Consider the following 23,310-nt stretch of genomic DNA (forward strand, 5'->3'; position numbering starts at 1 on the left):
TAAAAATGTGGAAGAATAACACGTACTAAAAGTAACTCCGATGATGATTGTTAAAAGCTTGGGTGTCAGTTGATGATGCCTGCCGAGAGCGTCTGTCTGTGTCTCTGTGTGTGTATGAATAAACACAACACAAGACACTCGTTCGTTCTGCTTCTGACTTTATATTATAATTATATCTTTCCCCCAACTCCATATTTCAGTCCATCAAAATCAACAATGTCATCTGGATCTTCTTCTGGGGATGAGGATGAAGGCATGGATTCATACAGAAAAGGAGGGTACCACGCCGTCAGAGTCGCCGATACCTTCGCCGGCGGCCGTTACATCGCTCAACGGAAGCTCGGCTGGGGCCACTTCTCCACCGTTTGGCTTGCTTATTATCACCCCCAACTAGTAACTCTTTCTACTTCTTTCTTCTTTACCTAATTTACTTATATATATATATATATATATATATATATATATATATATATATATATATATATATATATATACTTCCTCCTGTCTCTACATTTCCAAATACATTTTAATTATCGTTATTTCCAAAGGGGAAATCATTCATTACTAATGAATGAACATGAACAACAAAATCCCTACATTTAGTAAACTTAATATCAATGTTACTTACTTCTAGGATTTATTTGCAGACTAAATATTATTCAATGCCTAAATCTCAATATCTGATGCAGAAATACGTCGCCCTCAAGATCCAGAAAAGCGCACCCGAATTCGCTCAATCCGCCATCCATGAAATCAATATTCTTTCTGCACTAACCCAACACGACCCCGACAACAGAAAATGTGTAATACGATTACTAGACCACTTCAAGCACACCGGCCCAAACGGTCAACATTACTGCATGGTCTTCGAACTTCTCGGTGACAGCATTCTCAAACTAATCAAATACAATCGTTACAAAGGCCTTCCCTTAAACAAAGTAAAAGACATCTGTAGATGCATACTAACCGCACTAGATTACATACACAGACAACTTGGTATAATACACACTGACCTAAAGCCCGAGAACATACTTCTTGTTTCCACCATAAACCCTTCAAACGACCTGGTTCGGTCTAAAACATGCCCCATTGTTAGCAAACCCGAGGGGGGTGTGAATAATGGTGGTGGGTTGGTTGTGAATGCTATTGAGAGGAAGTTAAAGCAGAGGGCTAGACAGGCGGCTGCTAGGATAACTGCAAGAAGGGCTTCGTTGGGAGGCGTGCGGCCCGTTACAAAGGATGACAGGTGTCTTGATGGGATTGATTTTAGGTGTAAAGTTGTGGATTTTGGTAATGCGTGCTGGGGTAACAGACCGTATGCGGATGAGATTCAAACAAGGCAGTATAGAGCACCTGAAGTTATATTGCAGTCGGGGTACTCGTATTCGGCCGATATGTGGTCGTTTGGTTGCACCGTGTTTGAGCTTGCTACTGGTGAGATGATGTTTGCCCCCAAAACCGGACAAAGTTTTAGCCAAGACGAGGTATTTGGAATTTCGTTTTAATAAATTATCTTTTGTCTAGAGGTAGTAGCAACTTCGACACGCTTAGTTATGAATGGGTTAATATGATAATATCTTTCGGGTTGGATACACCAGTTACTCGATTGCTATGTCTAGTCGTATCTGACTTTAGGGCTGTAAACGAGCCGAGCCAGGGTGGGCTCTGGCTTGGCTTGTTTACAAACCGAGCTGGCTCGGCTCATCAAAAGCTTGAGTCGTATCGCTGATTTTTTATATTTTACACGCATATTGATATATATAGAAACTAAAAGTAATATTCATGACATAAACATAATCCATAATTTATAAACTACAGAATTCATAATTTGTAATTTTGTATATACTAAGAAATGGGTTATACTTTAAATATATTAGAATTTGGGCCTTACTTATTAAACAAGCCAAACTAGAATTTTCAATGATTTTGTTTTTATTAAAACATGTCATACCGCTATATAAATTTGCGCTATATTTAAACAAGTTAGTTTTGAGCGAGCGCAAGATTTTTGGACAGCCTTGTCTGACTCTATATTAATGTTTCTGCCCGTTAACTGAAAATGGCTAGATTTAGTGTTTTTCGGCTTTCATTAGTGGCCAAAATGGTAAAGCAACCCAACACTTATAGGTCGTCAACAGTTTATGAACACCCTTAGATATTATTGTGATTTGGTGATCTGGAATGATTACAGGACCACCTTGCTTTAATGATGGAGATGCTCGGGAAGATGCCACGAAAGGTAATAAATAACTAATTAACTAACAGCAGTCTATTAGTAGTTTTTATTGATGATCTGTTTATTTTGTTGATAACTGACAAACAACAGATAGCCGTTGGAGGGCTTCGATCGAAAGACTACTTTGACAGATATGGTGACCTCAAACGGATCCGTAGATTGAAACACTGTCCTCTCACTTGCTTGCTGACTGACAAATTTAAATTCAGTGTGCATGATGTGCGTGATTTTGCAGACTTCTTGATTCCCATTCTTGATTTTGTACCAGAAAAACGACCCACTGCTCAGCAGTGTTTGCAGCACCCCTGGCTCAACAAATCATCTGAATCTGATGTTCAGAAACTGGATTCTCAGATGTCCGAACTTCAGTTTAAGTGATAAATTTGATTACAACTGTTTTGTTGGTCAGTGTTGGGAGTAACAGCCAACACGACAGTCGTGATAGATTTTTATCACTTAATAAACTATGGACATGCTTTAATTTAACGTAGAGAATCGTATAAACACTTGTATGCAGAGTTTATTATAATTACTAGGAGAGGAAAAAAGGAAATGGTTAGGTTGGTACAAGTGTTTATGTTGTTTTGGTAGTGTTATTTATTTACTATTAATTTTGTATTGTAAACATAATATGTTGTTTTCTGATTTTGTGGCGTATTCAGCTTCTAAGGTTATTGTACTGTTATCTTTTATGTGGATGTTGGTTGACGCGACTTTTTTTGAAAAGGGCGTGGATGGATAGCGTTCGCTATTTTTGATCAACTTTTTTGGAATAAGTGTAAACCTTGACCTACTTGTCAACTTTGGTCCCTTAACTCCACTGACTTGCAAGTTGGGTCATGAAATTAACTTTGCTGCTACTAGCAATGAAAGAAATACCATCACCCACGTCATAAAATCTAAAGCCTTTTGCGTTCTAGTTCTATTTCACCATCTCATCAAACGAAATCCATGTATTGTCCATAAGTAACCTTTTGAGACGATATTGGTGAATGAGTTATCATTTGACACGGAGAATATCCCTTGTAACTTTGTTGTTATTAACTTTTTGTCAATTATTGTTGCCAACCTTCAGTAATCTATTGTAACTATTGTTTTGTCATTTATTGCTACCGAGTACCGACCTTCGGTAACTTTGTTACCACCGACCTTGTTGCTATTGATCTTTAATAGCTTTGTTTGTACGAACCTTCTGTGACTATGTCGCTATCAATTAGTAAAATTTGCTACTTTCAGTCACTTTTGATGATTGTTTTCTGAAACAACTTTTAACCATCCAAACGCTACCTAAGCTAGGGGTGTTGCTCCTTGTCCCCACAAGCGGCTAGCCCCCCCCCCCCAATCCCGCTAGGGCGGTGCAACCGGTCATGCAAAGGGGTGGGTGCCCTTGTAATCCCTATAATGGCTTTATCTCTTATAACAACGTTCACCGTCTTTTTCGCATCACCTTCCATAATATTTCTTTTTCCCTTTCTTAAAAAAGTGATGTCATTTGTAAAACTTTCCTATTTTTTAAGTAAATAATATTAATAAATTTATTCAATAATAGAAAACGTAATTTAAAAATAAAATATATTTCGTTAATGAAAATAAAGATAGATAATAGATTTTTTTTATCTTTCGAGGTTTCTCACTCGCATCAATGTTTATTACGACTTCTCATTTGGTCCTCAAGTAATAGACAATCATTTAAATTATATCTTGATGACATTAAAATCACCAACACGGGTTGCATGACATGACACGTTAAAACATGATAAGTTTATACATGTCACAAAAGGGTTAAAAAGGCTGAACCCATTTATTAATCATGTCATTAACGTGTAGACCAAATCATTCACCCCAAATTGAGTAAAGAAAATCACACTTATAAAATACTAAAATCTCGCTATTTTTAGTTATAATTTCTGTATTGGCCCAAGAAGGTGTTGCAATAAAATTTTTGATATATTGCTATTTTTCAGTTCCTATAAAAAAGAACAAGACCAATTCCATTGAATGCTTCTTGATCATCTGCAAATTAATAATAATATCAATCATGCATGCATCTCTTCCTGTCCATCTCTAAACTTTAATCGATCCAGAAAACCAACACCTAATCACTACTGCCACTTCCTCCTTCACCAACACATGTTTCAATGGTCTCAATGCTTTCAGTTTTTTTTTTAAATTATTACTATCATTTACATACAATATGTATTCTGCACTCAAAACTGTTAACTGTTGATTGCTTTACAATATTGATCAGGTGTTGGGATCATAACGGTTCCATATGCATTGGCATCAGGAGGGTGGTTGAGCTTGCTACTGCTTCTCACATTAGCCGCCTCAACGTTCTACACCGGCTTACTTATCAACAGATGCATGGATACTGATCCTACAATAAGAAGTTATCCCGACATTGGAGATCGAGCCTTTGGTAAAACCGGTAGAATCATAGTATTAGTCATCATTAACGTGGAGCTTTATTTAGTTGCTACGGGTTTTTTAATCATGAAAGGCGATAATTTAAGCAACTTGTTTCCACATATGGACTTTGATATTTTTGGGGTTCATGTAAGTAGCAAGAAAAGCTTCGTTATTATTGTCGCGGCCATCATACTCCCCACCGTTTGGTTGAATAATATGAGAATTCTTTCGTATATATCAGCAACTGGTGTCCTGGCATCTTTGATCGTGTTAGGCTCGGTCTTATGGGTTGGTATGTTTGATGGTGTCGGGTTTCAGGGAAAGGGTACATTGGTAAACTGGAACGGGATGCCTTCGGCGGTTGGCTTGTATGCTTTCTGTTTTGGTGTGCATCCGGTTCTCCCTACTTTGTATACTTCCATGAGAAACAAACATCAATTCTCAAAGGTAATATCAAACATCTTTTTTGTTCTTCACATCACATAGGTTTTTTCATGTCTTTGTACTAATGTAGTTTTCTCATCATTTTGTGTTATTAGTCGTTTATTGCTATTTTCTTTAGTACCTTTTGTTTTGTTGCTGCTTTGATCCCCTGTGTCACACTTTATGTTATATGGATATTATAATTTACATGTAAAGAAGAAAAGGTTTTTGGAGTCTCGATCTCAGCGAGAGCAATCTTTCTATCTTTCGTGATAGAGGAAATGTTGCCCCCACCCTACTCTCTGTAGACCCCACCATTTATTTTCTATCAGCGAGATTTTATGTGTACGTTTGTTTGTTTTATTGTGTAGGTGTTCTAATTTTATTTTTTTGTTTATTTCTAAAAGATTAACGTTTTTTTCATGTCTTTGTAAGATTTTTAATTTTATTTCTAAATGATTAATGTTAAACATGATTACAAAAACTACGTTATTTCGATAATAATCTATATATGATGAAATAATAAAGGTGTTATGGGATCTAAAATGCAGGTGTTGCTAGTGTGTTTTGTTTTCTGCGCGATCACTTACTCGTCAATGGCGGTTGTAGGTTACCTCATGTTTGGTTCGAAGGTTGAGTCACAAATTACCTTGAGCCTTCCTACCGACAAAACAAGTTCACGAGTGGCAATATTCACCATGTTGGTGACCCCGATAGTTAAATATGCACTGCTGGTGACACCAATCGTCGACTCAATTGAAGAACGAGTTCTATCTTCATCCAATACAATAACGTTTAGCCTCTTGATCAAAACAACACTTGTAATAACCTCAGTTGTTGTAGCCATGACACTCCCCTTCTTTGGGGATTTGATGTCACTTGTGGGGGCGTTTTTGATGGTTTTGGCATCGATCATATTTCCATCCGTGTGTTACTTGAAGATCTCGGGCACTTACAAGACCTTTAGACTCGAGTTGGTGATTATTGGATTCCTTGTGCTCGTCGGGATTTTGATTGCATTTGTAGGTACTTACAGCGCGTTGGCAAATATAGTAAGGAAATTATAAGCTATGTGAGCTACTTATAGTTAGAAATCAGGTTTGTAGGGCCTGTGTAATGCATTCCATTCTTTATAAGCATTATGAGTGATGATTAGTAGAGAAAAATTAGTAACATCTTTTATTTATATCATCGCGAATCGGATGCATGTGAGTACATTAAATCATTAGTTACCCTCAACTATGCATTGATCAGTTATCAAGTAGTGTTTTTGTGTCCAATGTACATTTTGCTATGTTTGATCTACACTTTGATTTTCCAATTTCCGACCTAATGTAATAGATTTTACCGTATGTGTATAAAGATACTAGTTTTCATAAACACGCTGATATTAACTTAAGTTGAACTATGGATTTCTTTCTTAAACCCTCATATATACCACTCATTATTGTCTGTTCTGTCCATGTATAATTGCTTGAGTGAAAACTTTTCAGAATCAACGCACCCGAAACACGCCGATGACATTTGAGACAACAGATTCCTTGTGACCCAGTATCTCTCATACGTAGACAGAACTTAATAGAACAATGTGAGATTCGCCTAAGGTGTCACAAGAAGCATATTTTATTCTTTAATTCCTATTTGAACATTTGATACATAGTTAACTTTCTTTTCATTCATATATAAGCTGATTAGTAGTAGTAATAATAATATGATGAATGTTCCATATAAATAAATTAAGACATAGCATATACCATGAATCAAGCCTGCTTCTTTTTCTTCTCCAAATAATAATAATTATTCTGGTATTTCAGGATCCCCCATACCACTTGCCAAAATCCCATCTCAGGCCACAAAGCTTTTGGAGAATACAATAAACTGTTGGTTGATTGCCATAGCAAAAAGTTACTAAGCCTTGTCTCACCTGAGCTCCTCACCAATATATCCGGATCCGGAACCACCCCCATATACATATGCTTCTCCAAATCCACCACTTTTATCACATCATTAACATTAATAATATTATTATTACTTCCGTTGGGTGCAGCTACCAACCCACTCTTCTCCCGACACGCTTCATAAATAGCACGCGGAATCTCATGTGACGAAGTATACGCCACACAAACCAAAAGATAAGTCTTGGTGTTTTTAGCAGTGGCTTCCATTGCCTTCTCAGCAGCAACCCTAACCGGCTCATGCAGTCGGTTCAAATCACCAATAAACAACACTCTTACGCCATATCTGTTTACCATATCCAGTTCTTTCAGAAACCCTTGAATCTTTTCATGCATTATGTCCATAACATACTGGACTTCATCAGGGCGTCTGTTGAAATTATCGAGACTGAATGCATACACGGTTACATACTTGACTCCCACCTCGTAGCAGTATTTTAGCACCGACAAAAGCGCTAGGAATCCGGCTTTGTGTCCCGCACCCTCTTCCAGCTTCCACTTCTTGGCGAACCTTCGGTTTCCATCCATGATGAATGCAATGTGTTGTGGGATTGGACCTAATGACATGAATGCAAACACGAGTCTTCTCATTGTGCTGTTTAAGCCTCCTAATAACTTGCCAATCACTCCGGATGGTCTTTCTTCTTCCATTCTTTCTGTCAATTTTCACGAACTTCACTTCAAATTCAATCGTATTTGAATTCTGCAGCCTCTCAGGATTCATGATCATTTTAAAGAGATAAATTTATGAAAGTACGTAAAGTGGTATTGCTAAAGATTTTTAAAAGTATGACTAAATAAGAAACAAAACAAGATAAGCACTAAACTTGTAGATTTAATTTCTCTTAAAAGTTTAGAAAACACTATATATTTACAATAATTAAACACTGCAATAGCCAAATCATGAGCAATCTATCGGAAAAGATTGTAGAACTTACCGCAAAATATATCAAAATGATCCGAAGAAAATAATTAAGGACCTTAATTAGTGATGAGTTTTAATGGGTAGTAAAGTTATCTTGTATGTTTGTTTGTTTGTTTGCTTGTTTGTTTGTTTGTTTGTTTGTTTGTGTTGATTAATCCACAATAGATGGAGAGATCGATTTTCAAGGATACAAATTTGGAGGCGGCAATTCATCAACTTCAACTTATTTTCCATGAAATCAGCGACTTGCTTCTTGCGTGCTTTGTAGACACAAATAACTTTTTTTAACACACCCAGTAACAACGTTAGTAGAGGAAAAAATAATAATAAGAATTTGTAGCCACACAGCAAACCTTTCAACAAAATTAATAAAAAAGCCATAACTCAAAACTTAATAAAAAAATGAAAAAAAGTAAAAACACAAAAATATTTCCACCGTCTTTCTCGTTTAAAAAAAAAAAAGAAAACACAATGGTGAGTATAAAAGATCATTGTGTCTTTTTGTTTATCATTGTGTTTTGTCTTTATTTTCGTAACTGATTGTATTTTTTTTCTTTATATTGTGTTACATTATTCAACATTATGCTATATTTTGCGTTCTATTGTGTCTTTTTTTAGTTATAATTGTTTCTTTTGTTCATTTTCGTCATTGTGTTTTTGATCTCAGCATTGTGTCTTTTCGTCGATTTTTTTTACGGGAATGACGGGGGAAATATTTTCATTTTTTTAAATTTTATCGTTTTTTATTTATATTTTGAGTTATGATTTTTTTATTATTTTTAAGAGGTTTTTTGTATTGTCACAAATTTTTCTCACACTTTTCATTTTTGTCTCCATTTTGTCTTTTAACTTTACCACGATTAGTAAGTCAATAGAAAATCTAGATAACCTCGATAGTCAGAGTAAAGTTCTTGCTAGCCATGGTATGTTCTTTTTCCTTTTATATAATATTTTCGCCTTCAACTTCAATCAATTTTTGCTTATTTATAGAGTAGTTATATATTTACCCCTTATTTAAAACAAACTACCCCACGACTTTTAAACGGTCATAACACACATTAATATTTTTTAGAAAACTATTACATAAAAACGAGCATTTTAATCTCTTTAATTTAAGTATAATATTGCTAGAGTTTGTTGATTTTAAAAAATTAGCATTTTACTTGATTACGAGTTACTACTGACAATGGGTCAGGTCAGACGGGTATGACTCATGGGACAGAGATTAGGGCCATAACAGGTCGATACAAAAATTGGTTAACTTGGTTTGGGTCGTTGGGTTCAAGTTGAAAAGGGTCATGTTAAAATGGTATTGGATTCCAAAGAATGGTGATAGATTCCAATTCATTTGTCAAACAAATACATCATGAATGAAATTGGATTCCAATTCCTTTCAATTCGAATTCTTACTGGAATATACAGATTCCAAATCCAATTATTTCCAATTACAAATCCTATGCAAATTTCAATTGCATTCTCCGTTACGCGAAAAGAACACGATCTTAAAGTACAAACAAAAAGAGTGAATATCATTACAAAATTCCAAAACATTGTGTTCTACAAAGACGCTTGTAATAACCACATATATAATCAATTCACAAGACAACATATACAAAAAAATAGATCCAAAAAATATACATATCGACCACACGACCACGCAAAAACCGCGAAGAAAAACTGTTTACGCAGTTTTGCAGACACAACTTTCCCGTGCGTCAAGGGCTATGATGCCCCTAGCACTAAAATTAAATAAAAAATGTAACCATGCTACCAAAAAAAGGAAAAAAGTAAGAAAAATAAAAATTTAGGTTGTTCCTTTGGCTTTGATAGCATATATCTGTTCCAAAACATCCACCACTTCTTTCATGGAGGGCCGCTTTCGTGGTTCCCCTTCGAGGCAATGAAGGATGACTTGAGAAAGCAGTATTGCACCTTTACTCGTGTACTGACCTTCTATCCTCGCATCCATTATTGTTTTTAACTTCTTCCTGTTTGGGAGCAACGGTTTTGCCCACTCCACCAGGTTATGCTGTGGGCCCGTCCTTTTTGTGTCGAAGGCCCGAAAGCCCGTCATCATTTCAAGCAGCACAACCCCAAAACCATAGACATCACTCTTCACGTATAAATGGCCTGCAGTTTGACCATAATTAAGGGGTTACTTTCAAAACAATTGAAAAGATACATTTGACAAGGTCAAATTAAATAAGGGTTACTTTTCAACTTCGAAATTGACACACTGAAACCGCATAAAAAAGAGAGCATCATCAATAATAATATTATTATTGTTTAAAATAGAGAGGTCACCTGTAGCAATGTATTCAGGAGCCGCATAGCCATGCGTCCCCATCACTCTTGTCGTTACGTGTGACACTCCACCCGAAGGGCCCAGTTTCGCCAACCCAAAATCTGAAATTTTTGCATTGTAATTCTACAAATAGTCATGAAATAAAAATAAGTTACCAAGAAAACCATTAATTACAAATAGCATATACATATACCACAGATATATAGGAGAAGATATACAGGGTAGGGTTCAATGCAGAACCACAATATTGTGAGCCTTGAGAATCAATCAGAAGTATACGCCATTATTATTAAAGAATAAATGAGAAAGATATAATCATAAAAAGATTAGATGGTTTTTCTCGTTAATTAATTAATTTTCCTACTTTATCTCATCTGTCTTCCTCGTAACAAGTTTCATGCTTGTGTTCATCAAAGGGTTATATTGACTCTACATGCGTGTAGATGTTTACAACATACGAATACACATAAATTTATCTGCACAAATGCATATATAAATTCAAGTATATTTACATAGCCATATTCTCATGTTAGAATCTTAGATAAATACACAAAAAAATGAATGTTCTACATTGGTTTCTACAGTGCTAACACTCATATTAATCTTTTGTCCCATACTGTGCATGCAAATTGCAAACATGGGGATAAAATAGATATAAGGATTTGAAATAAATCAAGGAATGGTGAGACCCATTAAGAAAGATATCATATATAAGCAAAAGTAGAAAGGTAAAAGTTAACATCATATAAAAGTCTCACCCCATCAAGCAATATATTAGAGGCCTTAATATCCCTATAAATGACATTATCATCTGAACTGTGTAAAAAGGCTAGTCCCCGAGCTGCACCTACGGCTATTTTGAGCCGTAAATTCCAAGAAAGCGGTTGAAGTGCAGAACCACCTGCACAATGAACAAGCCAACTAATAAGTTTCAAAGATCAAGTAAGTATATATTTTACACACACAACACATTCACATACGTCTAAACAGATGGTTTTCTAAGCTTCCCTTCTGCATAAACTCATATACAAGTAAAAGGTCTCTATCCTCCCTGCAGTACCCAAGTAGCTTCACCAAGTTAGGATGAGAAAGCCGTCCCAAGAAGTTCACTTCCGACTGCAATTTTATTCCAAAAATCCATTTTTGTCAACCCAAACTAATCTTTTTTCTAATTTTGTGTAATAGTTATTAAACAAACAAAATAAAAACGAAACGAGACAGATTGATTTAAAAAAAAAAAACTTAAGTCCCTAAATCCGTGGTGCAAGCACAACCAAATAAGCTTTTATGTACAACGAGAAGGTGCATCTCTCATTTGTTTTGCATATCATCCTTTGCATCATGCAAGCCCTAACTTTGACCAATTGTGACCCTTTGGTTGTTATGGTGGTTTATACATATGAGCCTCCTGCATACCCAAGTGGCTAAGTTTGACCAACTTCTGAGACGACTTGACTTTTTTGGTTGTTTTATACATATGAGCCTCCTACATGCCCTAACTTTGACCAGCTATGATAAAATTTTGGCCTTTTAGTTGGTTTTACATGTGAGCCTCTTAAATGCCCTAATTTTGTCAAATTTTGATCATTTGGATGTTCTTACGTACGAGCTTCCTACATGCCCTAACCTTGACCGAATTTGGCAAATCTTGACCCTTTGATTGTTTTCACATATGAGCCTCCTACATGCCCTAGCTTTGATTAACTTTTGACAAATATTGACCCTTTGGATGTTTTTACATATGACCTTCTTACATAGCCTAATTTTGACCCGAATGTGCATAAGGCCCCAAGGCGTTTTCCGTATCGCCTCACGTGTTTTATAAAACCAAGCAAGACGGAAACATACTCTTGATGAAAACATTTAAGAATTAGCAAGAAATACCATCATAATTTCACATTTAATACACATGTACCAAATCTATCCAACAATCAAGAAAATGTGTTCTTCCATGTCAGCATCAAAACTAGCCAAATAAGCAATCAGCTAACTATAAACATGTCATGCTATATATTTATATAGAAAGAAGCAACCAAACAAACCTGCCATTCTTGGAAGCCTTGAACACTTTCATGATTCAATTTCTTGATAGCGACCATGAAGCCAGTGCCATTCTTGGAGGGCAACATTGTCTTTTCATCGACCCAGCCCTTGTAGACAGTCCCAAAACCTCCGACACCCAGAACCATATCAGACTTAAAGTTCCTGGTGCACGCCTTCAAATCGGAGTAGGTGTACACCTTCAAATCAGGCGCCGGCAACACCTCTCCAGAAAAGCCGCTGTTGACGGTGCTGGTGCTGGTACTGGTGGCGGATATTCCGACGCCGTTACTCGTACCAATTGACGTCCCTATCGAATAACATAACAGGGTGGGTGGGTTACCTAGTAATAAAACCCTCAATTATTAATAATAATAAATAAAGAAGGTGGGAGGTGACCTGTGGTTGTGGAAGAAGGCTTGGTATTGGCGGAGATGGTGGACGGAGCATCGACAGCAGAAGAAGAAGTTATGCAGTTACCCATTAATGTTGAAGAAGAAGAAGAAGCAAACAAACAACTGGGTGCTATTGTGTCATCATCATCATCATATGGAGGGCGAGATGCAGAACAAGTCTTCAAGAGAGAGAGAATTCGATTGATCTGGATGTTGTTTCTTTTGGTTGGGTTGGACTTTTTGAAACTAATAAAAGAAATAAAACATAAATGTTTTTATTTTCCACGGAAACCTGGTCGTTGTTTCTGTGTCAAAACTCATTTTACATTTACTTAACCCGCCCTTGTTGCCTGCTTTACTTTATTATTACTAGACTAGACTCGGACAACAATTTATTAATATCATTTTAACTACACTTTGTCAGCGTTAATGTTTATATTTTAACTAGAAAAATTCTCAAAATGACCTTTTTAAGAGAGAGAAAGTTTAAACTAGTCCTAAATAAAAACATATTCTTAAAATAGCCCATTAAATTTGGACTGAGAAGACGAGATCTGGAAAAATCCCCCGGCCAATAAAATTCAAACAAGTGTCAAAATCCGACGGATTTTTTAAAAATATTGGGGGACCAGTCCATATTTCATATTAAAAGTTCTTGAAATAAAACACTCTTTTCCGACGGTATTTAAATGTTTCCTAACGGGTCCTCACAACTTCCAAAAACATGAGAAAATGTGCCTTCAAATTCAGTCTTTCAAGACACATTTAGGGTGAATTTGTACCAAGAAGACGAGTTTGTAGTTTATTTCTTATGTGTTTAAATTTAGTCTAGACCTTCAAAATTTATTTATATTCCGTCTATACCGACAATATAGTATGAGATTCCGTCTATTTCGACATGATCATCCAAAGAATATACATGAGTTATCTTCATCATCTTCCATTTCATACCACCCTAAACCATCCTCCCATCCTCTCATACCACTCTAAACCTTATCTTCCATGGAATTTGATAATATTGTTGTTTGTTATGGTGGTAACTGGCAAACCGGTAACGGAAGGTATGATTATGTTCCAATAAACTGATAGCGTTGAGATTATGTTGCCGTCATAATAGGATCCAACGAACCCTGGACCCATATCCATAACCTCCACTTGATCACCCCTCTTAAACTTCATGATTTGATTCAAGAGTTAGAATTTGATGAAAATATGTGAATGAATTATTGAGGATTGATGAAGATGATAGATATAATGTTAATATGGATGGACAAGTAAGAATATACTACATACTCGTCTCATTCGTACAAATTTTAAAGATTCATGTCTTGAAAGACAAATTTTTAATGCACATTTTTCATGAGTTCAAAATATATATGGTCGAGATAAGAAACTTAAATAACCCTTCTGGCAAGACAACTTTTTAATATTAAGATTTTGTGAAGAATATGGACGGGTACCTCAATATTTTTTAAAATATGATCCTTTTAGTTCAAATTCTTCAGGTAAGTGTCTTGAAAGACAAAATTTAATGGCACATTTTTCCATGAGTTCCAAATATATAGGGTCGAGATAAGAAACTTAAATAACCCGTCTGGCAAGACAACTTTTTAATATTAAGATTTTGTGAACAATATGGACGGGTACCTCAATATTTTTAAAAATATGATCCCCCTAGTTCAAATTTATTAGGTAAGTGTCTTGAAAGACAAATGCAATGGCATATTTTTCCATGTCTTTAAAATTTGTAGGGTTAGATAAGAAACTTAAATAATCCATCTGGCAAGAAAGCTTTGGAAAATAAATTTTAGTTTAGAAATATGGACGGGTATCTCAATATTTATAAATCTATGGTCTTCTTGGTACAAATTCACCCTAAATGCGTCTTGAAAGACTGAATTTGAAGGCACTTTTTCCCATGTTTTTGGAAGTTGTGGGGACCCGTTAAGAAACACTAAAAGACCGTCGGAAAAGACTGTTTTATTAGAAGAACTTTTAATAGGAAATATGGACTGGTCCCCCAATATTTTAAAAAACCTGTCGGATTTTGACACTTGTCAGAATTTTATTGGTCGAAAGATTTTTCCAGATCTCGTCTTCTCAGTTCAAATTTTATGGGCTATTTTGGGAATATGTTGAAATTTATGGCTATTTTTCAGTTTCTCTCTCTAAAAAGGGGCTATTTTAAGAATTTTCCCTTTTAACTAACTTAGAACTTGCGTTTAAACCGATGACTTTTTGCTTAACTGGTATTGGAGAGGAAGTGGAGATTTAAGACTAGGTTTCAAGTTCGAATATGATGCTAATAGGGTCTTACCGTAACGAGTCTTGGGGGACGTGTTTTTCCCATAATAAAAGATGATGAGCTTGGGCTACTGACACTGTATGATGAGCTTGTTCTTAGGGTTCCACATTTGGGTACCGGGTCGCTCCTGTTAAACGACCCGGTACCCAAATGTGGAACCCTAAGAACAAGCAACCTAGAGTCTGGGGGAACAAGTCGTGCAAGACTTGTGGCAAGGCACACAGTGGTGAGTGCAGGTGGGTAAGGGTTCAGATGTTTGTTATAAGTGTGGGAAGAGTCATGCCGGTGAATGCAAGTTTGGTACGAATGCTTGCTACAAGTGCGGAAAAGTGGGGCATTACGCTCCCGATTGTACTGCAAAGTCCGCATGTTACAAATGCGGTAAGACGGGTCACTTTGCAAGGGAATGTATAGAAAGTGAAGCTGGACGAAGTGGGAAGAAGGATGCTGATCAGGCTAGGACAAGGACCAGAGCTTACATGTTAACCCAGGAACAAGCCAAGCAGATTCCAGATGTTGTCATAGGTACGTTTCTAGTAAACGGTATATCCGCTTCAGTATTGTTTGATTCAGGTTCGAACAAAAGTTTCGTAGCCACGCCGTTTACTAAATTAGCTAAAATGAAAAGTTCCCGAGTGTCTGAAACTTTTATAGTAGAAACCGCTAGTGACGCCTCGGTTAAAATAATGAGAATGGTTAAGGACTGTAAGATAGAGTTAGAGGGACATGAGTTCCCTGTTACTTTGTATGTTATGACCTTAGGAGGGTTCGATGTAGTTTTGGGAATGGATTGGTTGTCTGAGTACGAAGCTCAGATAGTGTGTAAGATTAGGATAATAAGGTTAAAGTCCCTGGATGGTAGTGTGGTGATGCTTTATGGTGATAAGGAAAGTTCTGGGCTTAATGTCATTTCGATGATAAAAGCCGAGGGCTTGTTAAGACGAGGGTGCGGTGCCTACCTAGCGTATGTTGTCAACGCTACGACCGAGACAAAAGAAATGAAAGATGTTCCTATCGTGTGCGACCACCCAGAAGTATTCCCAGAGGATCTTCCGGGGTTGCCGCCGGAGCGAGAAATAGAATTCCAGATAGATTTAGTACTAGGAGCCCAACCCGTCGCGAAAGCGCCTTACCGTCTAGCACCATCCAAGATGAAAGAACTGATGTCCCAACTGCAAGAACTCCTCGACAAAGGTTTTATTAGACCAAGTGTTTCTCCGTGGGGTGCACCAGTGTTGTTCGTGAAGAAGAAGGATGGAAGTATGAGAATGTGCATAGACTATTGTGAGTTGAATAAGCTTACGGTAAAGAATGGATATCCCTTGCCAAGGATTGATGATCTGTTTGACCAACTGCAAGGTTCAAGTTGGTTCTCACGAATAGATCTCAGATCAGGCTATCATCAACTAAAGGTGAAGGAGGCAGACATCCCTAAAACAGCGTTCCGAACGCGGTATGGACACTACGAGTTCCTCGTGATGTCATTCGGTCTAACAAATGCTCCTGCAACATTTATGGACATGATGAATAGGATGTGTCGGCCAATGTTGGATAAGTCAGTTATTGTCTTCATCGACGATATATTGATTTATTCAAAGAGCTAGTCTGATCATGCTGAGCATCTGAAAGAGGTATTGGAGACTCTGAAGAAAGATAAGTTGTATGCTAAGTTTTCGAGAAGTGCAATTTCTAGGTCACGTGATTAATCCTGAAGGGATTACCGTGTACCCAGCTAATGTTTTGGATAAAAATCACTCAAGGATAATGTATCCAAATCTGTTATGTGAGGATTAGTGCTATGATGATAATATTGAATGTGTAATCGAAATCTTGGTGAACACAATGATTTGATCACGAGGGAAAAAGCCCTTAACCAAAATAGTCTTACTTCGGTCAAAACTTATCAAGTTAATCTTTGGTAAAATAACTTCGGTCAAGGATTAATAAGATAATCTTTGGTCGAATTACTTTAGATGATCAACAAGGTAACCTTTGGTCGATAAGTATATGATTATCGTGGTCTCTGGCACAAAAAACCCCCGGACAGCGAAAACTATCACCGTCGATTATATTGATAATAAAATGTGGTTACAAGTGTTGTGGAGTATATGATCGAGATTACAAAGTAAGCTAGTGTGTAGAGAGAATGTTTGCTTCTGCTCTAGTTTGTGTGTATACAATGTGTATTACCTAGCTAGTCATATCTTCCTTATATACAAGAAAAGAATAAAAAACATTCATAATTTAAGCCGCCAATCAAGCCATTCCTTAATTGTGATTGTTTCCTTCATTATCCACGCGGTATATTAATTAGATTCCGAGATTATAGCTTTGACTTGGTAATTAGCCGTTATACCTGCCAAAAATATCAACATAACAAAGGAAAAACGTTAATAAGCAATAAGTACTGAGGATCACTGATCCTGACAGGATCTGCAACATATTCTAAGGATAACTGATCCAGATTATATGTCAGGATAACATATCCACAGTGTCAAATTTCCGTGCACTAACAATTGCCCCCAAAATGGCGGTTGTGATAAGATCACAGCTGTCATTTTGCCTTTGAAATCAGACTTCCTGCAAAACAGATGAGATTTGACAAGCTGGATATAATAATGAAGTTTCCTTGGGAACTTCCCTTCCGACTGTATATCCAACACCATTAAGTTACCATAAGTGTTGATCCTTCTGTGATCCTTGTAATTGGACTTAAGATACCTGAAGCAAATAACTTATGATATTAATTGGGATTAAACCCAACAAACTGGGGACAAGCCCATAAAATAAACTGGGGACAAGCCCGTGCAACTGGGGACAAGCCCGTGTAATCTGGGGACAAGCCCAAAAACTGGGGACAAGCCCAAACTGGGGACTGGCCCAAGGATACGGATGTTAACTGGGGACTCGCCCAAATCAGGATTTAGCCCAAACGTGAGATAACGTGAAAACGTTATAAACCGTTGGTATGGTACGTCTACCATAAATCGTAGGATCCTCTATATAGCCGAAGACAACGAAATTGTCAGCCACTAAACGTGTACTGGTCCCGCTGCCCCGGACTATACGTTGGATAGCGTGCGCTCCAGGCGAGAGTGTAGAAACTCTAATTTATAAGAAAGGTGAAAACCTTTAAACCTTAGGGGATATGACCATCGGGGGTCATATCCAATCGTGGGCTAGACCAAGGAAAATATCGATGTACCTTAAGCGTGAGGGAGAGGTGGCCAAACTCTTAGACATTGAATCTCTTTTTGAAATCTGCATTGTTACATAAAAACTTGGAAAAGATAAATGTTAAGAATACATTATCCTTAAAATAGTAAGAATCTGAAATGAATAAGTGATCAGATAGATATTACCAATTTTAGAATCCTTGATCCTAGATGGATGCTTGATTTTCGAAGGATACTAGATCCTGACTAGAAAAAATACTTCTTGAGATGGATGGCATTCCATGCTCTTGGTAACCTGTTGCCTTCCATTGTGAGCAAATGATATGCCCCATTCCCTGCTTCCGACTCGATCAGATAAGGACCTTCCCACTTGGGTGCTAGCTTCCCATCTGCCGGATTGGTTGTGTTTTGGAAGGCTTTCCTTAAAACTAGATCTCCCTCTTGAAATCTTCGGATCCTTATATTTTTGTTGTATGCCCCAGCTACCCTTTGTTGATATGCTGCCATTCTGATCTTAGCTAGGTCCCTGAGCTCAGCAGCAGTATCCAGGTCTTGGAGAAGGATTTCATTGTTGGCTTGAGGATCACGGATGCTTGTCCTGGCAGTAGGAACCACCATCTCCGTAGGGATTACAGCTTCTGAGCCAAACACCAATGAGAAGGGTGTTTGACCTGTTGCATTCTTTGGTGTTGTTCTATCAGCCCAAAGAACATATGTTAGCTCTTCGGCCCACTTGCCTTTCTTGGATCCTAGTTTCTTCTTCAAGTTGTTGATAATAATCTTGTTACTTGATTCTGCTTGACCATTAGCTTGAGGATGAATTGGAGTGGAGGTAATCATCTTAATGCCCCAACTGTCACAAAAGTTAGTGGTTCTTTTCCCGATAAACTGGGAACCATTGTCACAAATAATTTCTGAAGGGATACCAAATCTAGTAATAATATTTCTTTTAATGAAGGATATCACCTCTTTTTCGCGGACTTGAACGAAAGCTTCTACTTCTATCCACTTTGAAAAGTAATCAGTCATTGCAATCATGAATACTTTTCCTCCTGATGCTTTAGGTAGCTTACCCACTATATCCATGCCCCACTTCATGAAAGGCCATGATGAGGATATAGGATACATAGGCTCTGCTGGCTGATGCAGAATATTGCCATGTCTTTGACACGAGTCACACTTTTTTGAGTACTCCATGGCGTCTCTCTTCATGGTAGGCCAGAAGTATCCTGTTCTCAGAATTCTTGAGAATAGGGCTCTACCTTCAGTGTGATTACCGCAATCTCCTTCGTGAAAGTCTTTGAGCACCTCTTGAATTTCAGGATCTTCGATACATCTCAAGTATGGACCTGCAAGAGATTTCCGATACAAGATATTATTCAATAAAATGTATTGTGATACCTTAAGTTTGAAGGACTTAGGATTTTCTGTGGCTGGAATCTCTCCATTTTGAATGAACTTCTTGATCGGGAGGATCCAAGATCCTTGATTACTTGAGGATAATGGATCCAAAGGCACAATATCTTTGTCAGTTGTTATCTCCCCAACTTCTTGTTCTCCTATTGCTGGTGAGAGTATATGGACGATTGGGATCTTCGTATCTTCTGGAATCTTCAATGATGAAGCTAAATTTGCTAAAGCATCTGCCCCAGCATTCTCTTCTCTTGGTACCTGTATAATACTAAAAGAATCGAAGAACTTTGATAGTTCCTTCACAACATCTAGATATTTGATTAATCTTTCACATTTAACATCATATGAGCCATTAAAGTGGTTAGTCATCAATAACGAATCTACATATACTTGAAGATACCTGATCCTCATGTGTTTAGCTAATTGCAAACCTGCGACTAGAGCTTCGTATTCCGCTTCATTATTGGTGGCTTGGAATACACATGCAATGGACTGGGGTATTATGTCCCCCTGTGGCGATTTCTGTAGGATACCCAATCCTGTTCCTCTTACGTTGGATGCTCCATCAGTAAAGAGGATCCAAGGATCCTTGGTTTCTTCCAGTTGTTGAACCTCCAAATCAGCTTCCTCTTGCATGTCACTACTGAAATCAGCCACAAAGTCTGCAAGCGCTTGTGACTTAATGGCTGTTCTGGGCTCATACTGAATATCATATGCACTCAATTTCATAGCCCATTTAGCCATCCTTCCTGACAATTCTGGTTTTCTAAGCACATTCTTAACAGGATAATTAGTTCTTAAAATAATAGTACGTGTTTCAAAATAGTGTCTCAACTTGGTTGAGGCCATAATCAAAGCAAGAATTAATTTTTCAAGGTGGGAATACCTGACCTCTGCATTTAACAGGCTTTTACTTACATAATATATCGGGTGCTGTTGTCCTTCATGATCCTTGGCCAGAACAGCACTGATTGCATTACCTGACACAGCTAAGTACAGGGACAGCGGCTCACCATCTATTGGCTTCATCAAAGCAGGCGCTGAGGATAGATAATCCTTAAGAGCCTTTAGTGCATCTTCGTGTCCTTTAGTCCATTCAAACTTTATATTATTCCTCAAGATATCATAGAAGTCTTTGCACTTCTCTGAGAATCTGGAAATGAATCTGTTGAGAGCAGCTATTCTTCCCGTCAGCCTTTGGACATCTTTAGCATTCGCAGGAGACTTTAAATTAATGATGGCTTCTATCTGCTCTGGGCTCGCTTCTATTCCCCTTTTGGTCACCATGTATCCTAGAAACTTTCCAGCCTTAACACCAAAATGGCATTTTGACGGGTTCAGTTTCATGTTATACTGGTCAAGAATATCGAACGCTTCTTCAAGATCTCTAAGGTGATCTTCAGCTCTCTTCGACTTCACTACCATGTCATCTATGTAGACTTCCATGGTTTTACCTAACTGATCCTTGAACATCATGTTGACCAATCTTTGAGATGTTGCCCCTGCATTTCTTAGTCCGAACGGCATAGCAATATAACAATATATGCCGGTAGGAGTCATGAATGTTGTATCCTCTTGATCAGATGGTTCCATCTGAATTTGTTGAAATCCAGAGGAAGCATCCATAAAGGTAAGCATCTCATGCCCTGCCGTTGCATCCACCATGGAGTCTATATGTGGTAACGGGAAAGGATCTTTGGGGAATGCCTTGTTTAAATCAGTGAAATCGACACACACCCTCCACTTTCCATTATTTTTTGAAACAATAACCACATTAGCCAGCCATCGAGGATATTTAACCTCTCTGATCATACCGGCCTTAAGAAGTTTTTCAACTTCTTCTTGTATGATCGCGTTCCTCTCAGGAGCGAATTTTCTTCGCTTCTGATGGACAGGTTTAATAGAATGATCAAGGCCCAACTTATGAGAATTACCTCTTTAGAAATACCTGTCATGTCTGAATGTCTGAAGGCAAATGTGGATTTTCGTTGCTTTAGGAAGGATATCATATCCTCCTTGATCTCGTCAGGGATACATGATCCTAGGAACACCTTAGCGTCTGGATCTTCCGGATCTAAAGATACTTCTTTTACGTCTCGCTCCCGAGCTTCCAGCACATCCCTAGGATGCTGCTGTAATTGCTATGCTATCGTTTGTTTAGCTGTCGGCTTCATTGATGAAGAATAATAATTCTTGGCTTCCACTTGGTCACCATCTATCCTTACTACTCCCCAAGGAGTTGGTAGTTTGATGCACTGATGGTAAGTAGAGGCTACAACCTTTATTCCATGTATCCAAGGCCTGCCAAGAATAACGTTGCAACAAGAAAGACTGTCAATAACACAAAACTTTTGGTAAGAGTTTAACCCTTCGATGTATATTGGGAGTTTGATGTCCCCCAATGTCTTCTTGGTTTCACCACTGAAACCCACTAGCACCGACGTCCTCGGGATGATTTCTGAGTCCGGGATGTTCATTTTCTGTAGTACGTCATGTTGGATGATGTTGACAGAGCTTCCACCGTCGACTAGGATCCTGCGCACATAATGGTTAGCAATAAATAAATTTATAATCAAACCATCGTGGTGAGGATCCTGGATGCTTGTCTTATCTTCTTCATCAAAGAAGATTCTTTTGTCAGTCGTCAAAGTAGTGGATATGACTGGTCGGTCTCCGTTCTCCAACTTTGTTTATTTGGCGCGTCTTTTTGCTGAGGAGAAAGAAGTACCGCATATATCTGAGCCACCGGAGATGAAGTTGATTACTTGTGCGTCTGGTGGGGGTGGAGTTACTTTCTGTGGTACATCTTCAGGATCCTGGATCCTAGGCTTTTTTCTTCCCAAGAGCTCTTTGAAATGACCCTTGCTCAGGAGGTATCCGATTTCCCTCCTTAAACCAATACAACCTTCTGTCTGATGGCCAAAGTCTTCATGGAATGCACACCACTTGGATTTGTCTTTGAAGGATGTTGTTTTCTCATTTTTTCGAGGCCACCTTGCTTTCTCTCCAAGATCTTTCATGGCACAAATCAAACCATGGGTATCAACAGAGAAGCAATACTCGGAAATACTTGGGTAGTCCTCATCATCTTCTCCTTCTTAAACTGCCCGGACATTTTGATTGTTGAATTTTGTGTACGGCTTTGAGTCGTTGTTCCAGTATGAGGATCCTTGTTTCTGGTTAGACGACTCTTGTTTTGTTGGAGCTCCTAACCGTTCTTGGATCTTCTTGTCATCCTCTATGCTTATAAATCTGAGTGCCCTGTTTATGATTTCATCTAAATTCCTGCATGGGGTCATCACAAGATCGTCATAAAATGGGGAACCCCTTTGAAGTCCCATCTTGAATGCTTCAACAGCCGTAGCCATATCAAGACTAGGGATCTCTAGGGCTTCCCTGCCAAACCTTGTGACAAAATCCCTAAGGGATTCATTATAAGGTTGGACAACTCTATACAGGTCACTAGTTAACTTCTCAAATTTCCTATTACAAGAAAATTGGCTGTTGAACAAGTTAACTAAATGTGAAAAAGAGGTAACAGAAAAGGGAGGAAGACTTAGCAGCCATTTTAATACAGATCCTGTTAGTGTGGATCCGAAACCCTTGCATAGACAAGCCTCCTTGAGTTTTTCGGGAATTGGATTGATTTCCATTCTCTCCCTGTATTGAGCCACATGCTCTTCGGGATCAGTTGTTCCATCATACACCTTCATATTGGGGGTCTGAAA

General features: G+C 37.9%; 4 protein-coding genes across 4 annotated transcripts; 2 read left to right on the forward strand and 2 right to left on the reverse strand.

Moving 5' to 3' along the window:
- Positions 1 to 216: 216 nt before the first annotated feature.
- Positions 217 to 2,930, forward strand: LOC143599740 (uncharacterized). Its single transcript, XM_077077626.1, has 4 exons — positions 217 to 393; positions 690 to 1,484; positions 2,192 to 2,239; positions 2,327 to 2,930. The coding sequence occupies exons 1-4, from the start codon at positions 217 to 219 to the stop codon at positions 2,612 to 2,614; spliced, it is 1,308 nt and encodes a 435-aa protein (XP_076933741.1). The 3' UTR covers positions 2,615 to 2,930.
- Positions 2,931 to 4,479: 1,549 nt separating this feature from the next.
- Positions 4,480 to 6,194, forward strand: LOC143599748 (amino acid transporter AVT1I-like). The gene is made up of 2 exons (XM_077077633.1): positions 4,480 to 5,092; positions 5,620 to 6,194. The coding sequence occupies exons 1-2, from the start codon at positions 4,601 to 4,603 to the stop codon at positions 6,133 to 6,135; spliced, it is 1,008 nt and encodes a 335-aa protein (XP_076933748.1). The 5' UTR covers positions 4,480 to 4,600; the 3' UTR covers positions 6,136 to 6,194.
- A 64-nt stretch (positions 6,195 to 6,258) lies between these two features.
- Positions 6,259 to 7,691, reverse strand: LOC143599332 (dehydrodolichyl diphosphate synthase 6-like). Its single transcript, XM_077077315.1, has 2 exons — positions 6,725 to 7,691; positions 6,259 to 6,397 (listed from the first exon to the last, which is right to left on the reverse strand). Exon 1 carries the CDS (start codon positions 7,672 to 7,674, stop codon positions 6,829 to 6,831), a length of 846 nt encoding a protein of 281 aa, XP_076933430.1. The 5' UTR covers positions 7,675 to 7,691; the 3' UTR covers positions 6,259 to 6,397; positions 6,725 to 6,828.
- A 1,765-nt stretch (positions 7,692 to 9,456) lies between these two features.
- LOC143599340 (putative serine/threonine-protein kinase PIX13) lies at positions 9,457 to 12,829 on the reverse strand. The gene is made up of 6 exons (XM_077077321.1): positions 12,693 to 12,829; positions 12,296 to 12,603; positions 11,234 to 11,369; positions 11,012 to 11,154; positions 10,253 to 10,376; positions 9,457 to 10,078 (listed from the first exon to the last, which is right to left on the reverse strand). Exons 1-6 carry the CDS (start codon positions 12,775 to 12,777, stop codon positions 9,753 to 9,755), a joined length of 1,122 nt encoding a protein of 373 aa, XP_076933436.1. The 5' UTR covers positions 12,778 to 12,829; the 3' UTR covers positions 9,457 to 9,752.
- Between the last annotated feature and the right edge of the window lie 10,481 nt (positions 12,830 to 23,310).

This window comes from Bidens hawaiensis, unplaced genomic scaffold, assembly GCF_021521415.1.
Source record: "Bidens hawaiensis isolate Kalapana, Puna unplaced genomic scaffold, B.hawaiensis_p1.1 tig00001920_1, whole genome shotgun sequence".
NCBI lineage: Eukaryota > Viridiplantae > Streptophyta > Magnoliopsida > Asterales > Asteraceae > Bidens > Bidens hawaiensis.